The 12,595-nt window shown below is 37.3% G+C and overlaps 1 protein-coding gene across 2 annotated transcripts in view; it reads right to left on the bottom strand.

Moving 5' to 3' along the window:
• Positions 1–12,595, bottom strand: part of ADCY8 (adenylate cyclase 8) — a 122,291-nt gene that overhangs the window by 57,503 nt on the left and 52,193 nt on the right. For both annotated transcript variants that reach the window (XM_050307046.1, XM_050307055.1), the window contains exon 5: positions 2,696–2,823. In XM_050307046.1, coding sequence (XP_050163003.1) covers positions 2,696–2,823 — 128 coding nt within the window. The remainder of the gene's footprint in view (positions 1–2,695; positions 2,824–12,595) is intronic.

The raw sequence follows: 12,595 nt of genomic DNA, 5'->3' as shown, positions 1-12,595 counted from the left end.
GCATGTGAAAAAATATTAGAATCAGCTGAATAAATGAACCCCTCATGAAAAGCTTATTCTTTTTATTTTAATTTGCATTTCCAGTTGCAGCTAATGAGAATTTAGAGGATGTTGGGTTTTGCAAGACAGATGGAGTTAGGATTTTTGCTCATGCACAAATGTGATGGAGCAAAGCTGCCTTACTTTGGAGTAAATATCATACTTCATGGAACCTTCTCATGGTTGAAAGTTGTCTTTTAATTGTTCTCAACCATTAAGGGAGCAAAGTACAAGAAGAAAGATTAGAATAACAATAATAGCTTTTATTTTATAAGATTTTTAACATGGCACAGTGATGCAAAAAAATCACTACAGAGAAAATCATGACCTTTCTTGGATTTTTCTGTTGAGTTCTGAACGATTCCTTTGATTTTCAAAGAGAGAAGTAGAGCTGCAAGACTCAAGCCTAGATCCTCAGTATATGAGTATAAAATCAAGATATAGACTCTCGATTAACAATAAATTAACGATTTAGATGTATGGATGCAAGATATATGAAAACACTCAGAAGTCCCTTCTGAGACAACCCGTCCATATAGATTTATTTTACATGTTGTGTCATCAATGGATTTGTCATTCTTGTTCTATTCCCTTTGACCACAAAGTCATCAAGGAGACTAGAAGGAATATTCAGCAATGATACCCTGACATCATAAGTCTTTTGGTCACTGCCTCACCAGAAGTGTTAGTACTGATCACTCCAATGTTACCAACTACCTGTTGTCAATGTAGAGAAATGTTTGTCTCTATAACTTCAGTGTAGCTGTCAAATCTGAGGGATGGTTTATCATATGTTGAATAGAAACACAAAATATTTATTTTGGAAAAAGTTCAGATGAAGATAAAAAGTTTTGTAATCATCAAAATGTCATTTTCAGTAGGTTTTAAATATGATAAAATTCCATAGGGATGAATATCATAAAAACTGTTTTCTAAAGAGGATTTTTTTCATCCTAACTATGAAAAATACTTACTTCTTTAATTCTAATTAATAACCTGTAGGTAACTCTAAATTGTCTCAGAAATGTAGACTTAAGTATTTCTAATATTCCATGGCAGGACTGGTCCTCCTCGTGAACTATATAAGAACACATTAGGATAAGTAACATAAGACTCCTATACTCTGAACAGAAAAGCTTGGGGAAAGAATCATGCTCATTGAATACACAGAAATCCAAATACTGGGATTATCAAATAAACTGGAGGAAATCTGAATGGAATTATTCTGGGATGGATGACCCAAGTCCCAGTGGACTTCAGTTTCATGGCTCCAACTGACTATAGCTGTTCATTTAAGATACTAAAAATAGAGAATCATTTCTACTGGATTACTACCTTCAAGACCCGGCTCATGAAAGGGCACAGGGTGTTATAGACTTCATTGCACAGGTGTAAGGAGATTCAGAGACATTTACCATCTTAGAAGGAAAAGAACTTCCAATGGTTTGGTTGCAGTTGGTATTACCAAGCAAATACAAAAGATTTTATGTGTGTCTCCAAGAAATTTTAACACCACTGGTAGATTTTCTTTTCATCACTGTGTTCTCTAATTCATTTCACTTTAAATACTGCAGAAAGTAATCAATATTTTGCTTCTGGAATCCTCACAGTTAGTCTGTGATAATTGAATCAAGCCTTCTTATATATCATTGTTGCATAACCATTATTCTGTTAGATTTTCCATTAATTAATTTTTGTCAAATTCTTTCTCTATTAAGAGCTCAGTAATGTAGCTGCAGTATGCATTAACTGCCTGATGTATGCCATAAAACAGACTCAGATTAAAGGGGCAAAGCAGTCTGGAAAAGAAGCAGATGAAGAGATTGGACAGAAACATATCCACAGAAAGAGTAGAATGCTTGTGTTAGGCTACACTATTTTATAGAGAACAGCAACAGAAAAATTATTTGGATATGAGAAACTCAAGAACTTCGACATGTTATACCAATAAAAAATTACAAGGATTAAAAGGATAGAGTAAACCTCTCTTGGTGCATTAGATGTCAGCCACTGTCATGGTAACTCACTGGTCAAGCTCTACACATGGACTACTGAAACAAGGTTATTATTAATTGTAATTGCAACATAATACAATAATCTATCAGCAATATAATTATATTTACATGATGGGAACACATCCCTTAATTAAAACACTTCCAGTGCTTGTGGATTTAAGCACCAACCTAATTTAAGAGGTAAAATTTGCTCATCTGGCAAATCTCAGTGCTTATGAGTTTGAGCTAGTTTCCAAGCTAAAGGATATCCACAGCCGTCTATTTTGTGTTTATATCATTGTTTAATTTTATTAAAGGGATTATAGGAAGCAATTTGGTCTCCTCCTCCTCCTCAAACTCCTCTTGATAATGACAACAGCACAAAGTGAGAATTGTCAAGAACTGTGAAACCTCTCACTTGCAGTGCACACAACAGCTATTGTGTTACATCTCTAAAGCAGCACAGGTTAATAAAACCGTTCAGTAACTGTTCCCATGCACTACATGGATCAAGAAAGTCCTGCCCTTTTCACAGTGATAATCCTGAGGTTTCTGATCCAACGTAAGAATTACTAGTCTAGTAACTGCATTCTCAGGTAAGAAGTTCAGGACACTGGCAGAAAGAATGAATCAGGAAGAATGGGGAGGAAAAATGACATTACCTGATAGTTTTGATCATGCTGAGCCCCATTTCAACACAGCAGTGTGCATGATCTTGGCGAGGTTCTGGCAGCCCTGACACACAGTAGTAGCAGTCCCCCAGGATCTTTATTCTGAGACAATGATGTTCCTAAGCATAAATACATGAAAGAGATAGAAAAAATGTGTGTTTTTTTTTTTTTAAATAATTTTAATGTGAATATAAAAGTGGTAGAAAAATTACTGTATTAAAAAAAAAAAAACCAACAAAAACCCCAACCAAACCAAATCAAACCAAAACACAAAAAAACCCCAAAAACAAAAACACCCCCAAAAAATAAACAAACAAAAAACCCAAACCAAACCAAATAAAACCCCAAACCAACCAACCAATCAACCAACCAAAGAACACAAAAAACTTTTTACTGTATGTTTTCTGTTTGGCATTAATACAATTATGATTTATATATTTTTTGAAATAAAGTATCTTTCTATTTTCAGCACAAAAGGATATAGTACTTTTTCTTTTATGCTAATCCAAGTTGTCCTTGCTGATAAGGAGAAAGGTTTCATCAGAGCTAGGTGGAAGCTAGGCCAAGGATTCAGAAACACCAGCTGAGATAATGAATAACCCATTTTAGACTATATTCCTCCAGGGCATCTTTTCTACCCCTTTTTTACACTAGAAATAAATGAAAAACATCTTTCCTCCCACTGATAATCCCTTCCCAGCTAATGTTTCCACTGTCACACTCAAAGCATTCTCAACAGCTATAGGAGCTGATCAAGTATCTGCATGTCAGGGATCTCAAAAAAGGTATCTTGTATTAGGGTCATGCTGTGGAGAAAGGATGTGTCTTTGGCATCCAGCTAGAGACATCCTTTACCCCAGGAACAAATTGTAAATTTAATTTCTAAAACAGCAAAATTTGGCTTGCGGTATGTGTTTCAGCTTTTCTTCTCTCTGGCAACCTGTGGTGGAGACTGAAGTAATCAAAGGAGTGGGGATACATTAAGCACACTGGTAAAGAAAATTTTAAGTAGGATATAGGACCATATGTGAATGCCTGCTCTGCCCCAGGAATTGAATATTGTCCAAATGAATGGGACTACAGGTCCCATTCAAAGTTTTCCCATTCTAGGGAGAATGAAGCTTTGTAATCAACCTCAGACAAGTCTTTAGCAATCCTGGAGTGGCACAGGGAACCTACACACTTGTTCCCAAAGCTTTTTCTGAAGTCAGCTGAAGCCTTAAGCATTCCAGTGAGAGTAAAATCTGCTCTGGGCACAGGGCCAAAGTAAGCTGATTCACCCTGAAATCTCCTTAAACCATCAGTAGGAGCTGACTGTGTTTGAAGCTTTGGTTAAGTCTCCAGCTAATACCAGTGCTATCTTGCAGAGTGCGATGCTCTGCTATCCAAGTTTCACAAAAAATCCAGACTGAATTCAGGCTTCTAAAATATCAAAATTCATATGTAACTCTCCTTTTTCCTCACCCCTTTCTCTTCAGCCCATCTGCAGACCCACACAAGTGAACACTGAGCATTTTTCATATGGCTGCAACTGAAATTGTGCATCCTAAAATTAATTGACAAGTAGGTAGGGCTCAATTTGTGTTCCCTGGTTAGACAAAGTGTGCAAACACTTAAAGATATTGTAAACCAGAGATTCTAAGCTTCTGTGGTTTTTCTAACAATGCCATTCAATTATTTCATATTCTAAGTGATTCTTGCTTTTACATATGCAAAGTAAAAGGATCATATTGGTTTGACTGAGGTGGAATAAAGCACAAAGCAGCACTTTCACTCTATTCAGAATCGCTGCATATACATTACAAATAACATCTTCATAGTAGAATGAAGGATAAAAAAGGGAAAGCCAGTCAATTTCTAGGAAAGAAAGAAAGAATGGAAGAAAGGCAGGAAGAAAGCTATATCTCAAGTATTATCATATTTTAGTTTTTTAATTACATTTTTACATGCAACATTTATCATGCGCTTATCTGAGGATATGTGCAGCACCTACTAAGTGAGAATCTAATTCAGCACAGTTAAAAAACATAGTCTACAACAGAAAAAAAGCTCTCAGTTCTTGGTTCTTAATGCCTTGCTTAAACTGGCTGAAGTGTTGATCCCAGTAAAGACAGATGAGACTTCTGTCACCTTGCTCCATGTCTGAAATTCAGAACAAAGCAGACCACTTCAGGGAGATGTGCTTTTCACAAGAATAAGAAATAAGAATCTTAAGGCATGACAAGACCTGCTTGTTAGGGTCTGCTGTATGCAAGTGTGAGTGCGTGTGTGTGACACAGGAAATCTGTTCAGCTGCACATGAATGTTTGTTTGTTTTTCCTTGTCACGATGTGTCACCTCACTCATTTGCCGGAGCTCAGGAAGTTGTCTATGGAGTGAGATATCCAAACGGAGATGACTGTATGTAGGTGTCCATATGCCAGCCAGCAGTCAAGCTTGCCATTACCATCAGAGAGCCAGGCAGTGCAGTCAGGGAAGCCTGGGGACCAATTCAGCTCACAGCTAAAGCAGTTGTCTGGGCTTCAGTTCAGTTGCCTGTACCTAAACTTGCGGTGTATGGGTGAGACACCTGGGTATGTGAAGCACCCACACGGGGCTAACAAACATGACATAAGATTTACATCCTTCTGGACCAGTGCAGGAGTCAGGCAAGGTGTTTGTATCAACACAAGAAACCACAAGGAGCTTTTAAATGATTCTTTGTCTTCTTCTCTTTTCCTCTTAGTCAAATTCTTATGACTGTTAAATATAGTCTGACTATATTGCTCTCATGCTTTGTATTCTTACCTTATTATTCCCATTATACTTGTTTCAAAAGCAAACTCTGGACTTTTTATCACTGCAAATGTTTCATCTAGAGAAAGATAATTCAAAAACTGACAGGAAGGACAGGGGGGTAATGACATCTGCCTTTGGCAGCGAAGGACTTCACAGTCTCCTGAGATTCCCTCCAATAACTCAGTAGTCTAATCACATCTACAGCTTAGACTGGAGGCTTAGTTGGAGTGGTTGTACTAGTGCATTAAGGTGAGATTCATGGCTCAGGTGGGTAGCCATGCTGTAGTTTCAGATGGGAGACTGAGTTTTGTAAGGGCCTACCCACTTTTCAGGGGTATAAAATGATAACAGCAGCCATCAAGATTTTCGTCATATTGAAGAGCTCAAGCCCACTTCCTAACGTCATGTCACTGCAATGATATCTTAAAGTTGATATTAAGTGAAAATTAATGAAAACTTTAAACAGGCATGAAGAAACTGTAAAATGAGTAAATTATTTAAGTAAGAGAAAGTGGGCCCACAGGAACATTGATGCAGGTAATATTTTTCAATACAGTGTTAAAACACTGTTGTGAGGCTATCACTTTCTCCTCTTTAATTTATTCTATTCCTGTTTCCCTTTTCATAAGCAATTCCAGAAGCTGTCTTTGGGTATGTAAATGACAGCTGATATTATACAGACATTCACATCAGTATCCATCAGCCTCACACCCCTTCCCATACTCATTCATTAATAGCAATTATTGAAGGTATCAATTAAATTCTCAGCTTGTCACAAATAGGGACTCTTTTCCCTCCTTATTTGCAGATCTTCATTTGCTGCAAGTGAAAGATTAAGCGGCCTGATTCTGCCAAGATTAATTCCAATTAGAATTTTTGCCTGGGGAATACTGAGCAGACTCAAACACTCAACTATTTTTAATAATATTTCTAGATTAATTCAGTGGCAATTGATAAGAAATCTTGTTCTAATTCACCGTAATCCAGAGCAAAAGAAAATATGCATATTTTTCATAAATAATTACCTCATATGTGGTGAATGATTTATGTTTGAGCTTATTAAATACACCGCTAGTGACTGGAAAGGAAGCAAAGCAAATTGGCATAAGGTGGAGCTGCAGAAATGAGTTACTCAAATATCAAGTTACTGAAAGCCACAGTCAGAGACTTCATTAATATTTCTTGTTTCCTTGGGCTAAATTTCTGACGAGGGGAAAAAAGTTATTGTGTTTTATAAGTTATGCCACTTTTTAAATTCTGCCTGTGGTGAATTAATCACTTCTCCTACTTTTGAAGAAAACCCTATAGGCTAGTGAACAACCCACAGAAAATCCAATTTTTCTGTAATTTTTATAGTTTTAAACTAAACATTTAGAACATTGTGGATGAGAAATCACTGAGGCTGAACTACAGAACAAAGGGATGATACACATAAGTCTTCTTTTAAAAGGCAACCAGAGTGGGAGGAGACAGGGACTTGGCCTTTGTGTACAATATCTCAGTTCCTGAAATATTTGCCAAAGGTAGAGGAAACCTGGATAAAGGGCTTTTCTCAGCACGAATGGGGTCTAGGCCAAAGCTCTTAATCAGCAGTCTCGTTTAGGGTGGGTGGGAGAGAGAAGTCCATCCAAATTCCTTCTATTGCAGCTCTGTCACTGTCGAAAACAGAGCTGGGACCTTGAGAGAGACAGATGGAGGGGAGTTCTCAACCCTGGTGATGTAGGCAAAAATGAGGACCAGGGCTGGGACCCAGCTGCAAGGATTGTTTCTAATTTTTATACACATAAAGGGAAAAATGTAGCAATCTTTCATCCTCTGCCTGAATCAGGGAATATTTAAATATGGTATGGCCCTCTATTAAACACTTTCTACATATTTTAACAAATCATGTAAGGAATGCGTTTTTTTCCTTAGAATAACCAATGGTGGGCTGGTTAAGACTTCTCCAGGCTCACAGAAAATATGAGTTTGGGATCTCTCATGCTGCAGAAGGAATTGAGGCGCACTCCTGTGTGAGTTTTATAATATATTATAACAACAATTCTGTTCCTTGTCATACTGTAGAAGAAAAACAGCTGTAGCTGTTTTGTCTGGTGAGCAATTCGCCTTGCCAGCTAGTGTTAATTAGGAGATTATGCTGTGATTTCAGGGGTAGAAATTCCTGTTTTAGAAAGATTCAAGGTGTTTCTTTCTAGATAATGCAAGAGCAATTCTGCAGGGAAATTCTGCTCCTTAAGAGTTTCTAAAACTTAAGTTACTTAAGGTATGTGGGACACTGGTCGACAACATCTGAACAAGCATGTGCCCAGGTGGCCAAGAAGGCCAGTGACATCCTGGCCTGTATGAAGAATAGCTGTCCACCAGGACCAGGGCAGTCAGTGATTGTCCCTCTGTACTCAGCACTACTGAGGCCACACCTCAAATCCTGTGTTCGGTTTTGGGCTGCTCATGAGAAGAGAGATCCTGAGGTTCTGAAGTGTGTCCAGAGAGGGGCAACAAAGCTGGGGAAGGGTCTGGAGCACATCTTACAAGGAGAGGCTGAGAGAGCTGAATGTGTTCAGCCTGGAGAAACGGAGGTTGAGAGGAAACCTTATTGCTCTCTACAACTATCTGAAAGCAGTTTTTAGCCAGTGGAGGTCGGTCTCTTCTCCCAGGTAATGAAAGGACAAGAGGAAATGGCCTCGAGTTGCACCAGGGGAGATTTAGATTGGCTATTAAAGAAAATATCTTCATCAAAAGGGTTGTCAAGCACTGACGCAGGCTGCCTGGGGAAGTGGTTGAGTTGTCAACCCAGGAGGTATTTTAAAGACATGTGAGTGTGGTGCTTAGGGACATGGTTTAGTAGTGGCCCTGGAAGTGTTAAGTAAATGGTTGAACTCACTAATCTTAGAGGTCTTTTCTAACCCATGATTCCATGATAAAGGGTGGACAATTTCTGAGAATATACTTGTGAAGCCTACATTTCACTCAAATCCTAATTTAGTCGCAAAGTCAGGTTTTTGTTGTTGTTGTTGTTATTGTTGTTTTTATTGTCATTTTGGGTTTGGATTTGCATAAGTCTCATCTTCTGAATCACTGAGAAATTTTAATACTTAAATTTTATTTAACCTGACATTTTCATCTGACTTTTTTTTCATAAAAAGCCCACATATTATCACTTTTAAGTGTTTTGTGGTCTGGGGTTTTATTTGACCCTTCAGGTCTTTTGATGGGCTCATTGCCATCTGAAATACTACTGCTTTAGTGAGAATATTGTTTAATGGAGTTGCTTATTCATTAGTATTAGACAATTAATTATTGACAGTGGTTAGGAGGAAAAACATCCTATAATTATGCACTGTGAAAAGAGTATTCGCTCCCTCCCTTTACTATATATGATATATAGTATCATATATAAATATGATGTCCATACAAGGAATTAAATATCACATATGAATGCTCATAATCCAAAGTAACTCTGCTTCTTGGTACATTAACCCAAACACACACATGTGAAGAAATTCCCACCTTTTTCTTATTAGCATACATGTTTAAACAGACAGGGTGTTTTTTAGGGAATCTCTGGAGTCCTGCAGATTATATGCTTGAAGGTAATTTCACCAAAGAACAAAGCACTGCCAGCTCAGAGCTGAAATGTGGCCTGGAACAGTAAAGCACTTCAACAGGAGTATGTTTATCAAGGAAACAAAAGAGCCTCCAACGCGCTCCAGTCGTCCCTTCCTGATACCAGCAGGTGCAGGTATTGTACTGGGGCTACAGGGTGAGGTATTGCTGTGGAGCCTCATAGTTAGGTTGGTTTCCACTGCTGGAAACACTAGTCATAAGTAAGATCGGTTATACACCGTTGGAGGAATTTTTGGCAGCTTCTCTGCAACATCAGAGGAGAAAATATAATCAAGGTTACAGAAAAAGGCCACCTCTCTTAGAAAAAAAACCACAAACAAAACAAAACCATCACTTCTTTAATAAGCTCATTTATTTAGGGTTTTACTCTTTCCTCTTTGTCATATCTACACACTATCTACTACACGCACTATAGATGCATTTAGAAATATGACAATTTAAATCATAGTATTGGCTGACATCTAGCACTGCAGAGAAGGCAGAGGAAAAACAAACATCAAAAAAACCTATTATTTCATCAAAGCAGGACTTTTTTTAGGCTTAAGTATCTTACTGAATGTCATCTTGTTTCCCTTCTCTCCTCAAAATTTCTGCCTAAGGAAAGTATTAATATTAAGTAAGTTTTTGTTTAGCCCTTTCAGTAGAGGAATATATAAACAAATGTTTTCTTCAGTTCGGTTTTATGCCAGCTTATTTCTCTTCCTTTCTAAATGACACTTTTCTCTTTAATAACTATAAATCTTTTACAAATATCATAGAGTGATTAGAAAGGGGAAGTAGATGGACATAACATATTATTGCATTTCTTTCTTGCACTAAATATTGAACTGAGTTCTAACTTCTATTCAAAGTGTTCTGATACAGATATTATAGATTTGTATTAATTATATGCATCAACAGATGCCATAATACATAAAATGATGTAACCTAGAGAAGATTAAAAAAAAATCTCAGAGCTCTCATTACTTCTGCATTGCTTAATAAGGCTTAATAAGAGAAACAAGAAACTAAGCCAAATTACATTCATCACCAAGCTGTGAAGTAGTGTCTTCTTTAATATTATGTGATTTATGTAAGACGTTAGAGAAGATCCTGCAATCTTTTATATGTTATTATAAAATAATACTATTATTTAGAAGTAAATAAGGACTTATAAGGATTTTCCTTAAAATCTAAAGAAACTGCCTCAAGCTTTCAGCAACTGACCTCTTTGCTTTGATGATAATTCTTAGCAAAACCCAAGAGTCTGAGTAAGAGTGTCTATTTGAAAGAGTTTTGATAACTCTAGTTAAGCTGATTAAGAACCAGTTAAGTGATAGATCTGAAACCTAGATGTGAATGTGTAATCCTCCTTACTAGAAGATCCTTCTTGGGAGGTCTTGAAAGGGCCACTCTCTGAAAGGCCTGTCAAGGATTTACAGGCAAGTGAGAAACCATTGCTAATAACATTTGCAAAAACAACAAGACAAATAAAATGAACGATTACAAATGCAGACATCGGGGTCACAACATGACAGCAAAGACATAAACCCCCAAAATAATATCTTTCAGTACAATAGTGTTATCACTGTATGCTCAGAAGCATGATATTTGGACAATGACCAAGGAAAAAGAGGATAGGAGGAATGGCGTTGATCTGCCTCCATCATACCAGTGGGGGTTAGTCCAGAACATTTTTTTCATTGTTTTAAAAGGGATTCTGAAAAAGTGGAGGCGTTCCAGAAAAGTAGTCCCCAAAACTCTTTGAAGGAATAAATCTTATGGAGTAAAAAAAACTCACAATGAGCTTGGTCTGTTTCTTTTATCAAAAGGAAATGTGAGAGGCACCTTGATCAAAGCACACAAATGTATTCCCAGAGAAAGTCAGTAGCTACAAAACTGTTCTTTTGTCTAGGAATAATGGGTCATAGCAAGAATCAGTGGATGTAATTCAAAGTCAGAAAAAAATCAAAAAAGAAACAAGCCATGCTGAATTAACAGTGTGAGTCTTAAGGCACTGGGAGAGACTATCAAGACACACAAGTATTTCTCCATCTCCTGGTACATTCAGATGAGGACCAGGAATTTTTCAAAAAAACCACCTTTACCAGATGTGAAAGCTTCACACAATATCAGCTGGGTAGGTTGATAGGTCTATGTAATTCACAAGTCCTTAAAATCTGGGACACGAACCAGTCAGTGTCCATTTCCAAAAAAGGTAAAGGTTAAATTCAGTACAGGTTTTAGACACTTTTATTTTAGGCAGCTGGCCCCCTCCATAAGAGTCCAGTGAAGAGTCTCGGTTTCCCATAAATTACAGAGGGAGACTTCATCTCCTTGGGTTGGACAGAAACACCAAGAACTTCTCTAGGGAACCAAGATAGGCTCCTCTCTGTTGAGCATCACTTTTGTCAGGATATCAGACAGGTGTGACAACATCCAGGTCTCAGAAGCCACAAACAAGGAACACAATCACAATGCTTTTCTTTTTACTAAATTTTATCTTGTCCTTGTCAGATCACTCTAATCTCTGTAGTCAAATCTGTTCAATTTCTGCAGTGATTCTTGCCTGTGTCTTTCACTTTTTCAGAGGATTGTTCTAGACCAGTGGATTAGTCTAGTCAATGATGTGTAGAAGAAAAAAGCTAATTCCCAGACTATGAAAGAAAATGCATGATGGAGCCCAGACTCTTGAATTTAGGGACTGGGATATTCCCATAAAATAAAAATACCAAGTGGCAAGGGAGGAAGAATTCTCTGGATTAGACTATTAGGTGTAAATGCATTCCTTGTTCCTAACTCCTTTATTGGAACTAGTCCTTATGTACATAATCTCTACTGGTTAAATATAGTTTATGGAATGATTAAAAAATATGGTTAATGATCATAAATGCCAGCCAAAACTGAATTGTGGAGCAAGGCAATAAAGCATTTTATGTACATACACTTCCTAAAATATTTCTGTGACATACATACATTTAATTTGGTGTCAAATATATTTCTTCAGTTAAGGTAGCTATTTTTGTCAAGCTATACAAAAGCAGACATTACTCTTATAATCTTTCTAAAAGACAGAACTGAGGTAATTCTTTTAGCCTGCTTAGTTTTCAGTGTAGATCCAAATTGATGAGGGCTTTTTGTTTGCAAAGCAAATATTGTAAGTTGCATTTACCGATTTGCCAGTGCCCTGGCAAGGGGTTATGGCATCACTCTGTACATAAGAAAACACTTTGCTATTTGAGATAAAGTAGTAGAATCAAAAGACCTTTGAATAATTATGGAAGTCTTTCCTTCTTTGATTTTAATTTGTAAGCTAAGAGAAAACCCCAAGGGTCCCACTGATGTCCATGCAATTCATGTACAAATACCCCATAACCCTGAACCAGAAATGTATAAAAATCAGCAAGGGATGTAGATCTGTACATCAGACCAAACCACTCTGGGCTCCTCTGATAGTAAATAGATAGCATGATCTATGATATTCAGATTGCAATTCATGTTTTCTCACAG

Source organism: Myiozetetes cayanensis, unplaced genomic scaffold (genome assembly GCF_022539395.1).
Source record: "Myiozetetes cayanensis isolate MyiCay16 unplaced genomic scaffold, myiCay2020 scf1, whole genome shotgun sequence".
Classification (NCBI taxonomy): domain Eukaryota; kingdom Metazoa; phylum Chordata; class Aves; order Passeriformes; family Tyrannidae; genus Myiozetetes; species Myiozetetes cayanensis.
This window is presented reverse-complemented; position numbering and strand designations above follow the sequence as displayed.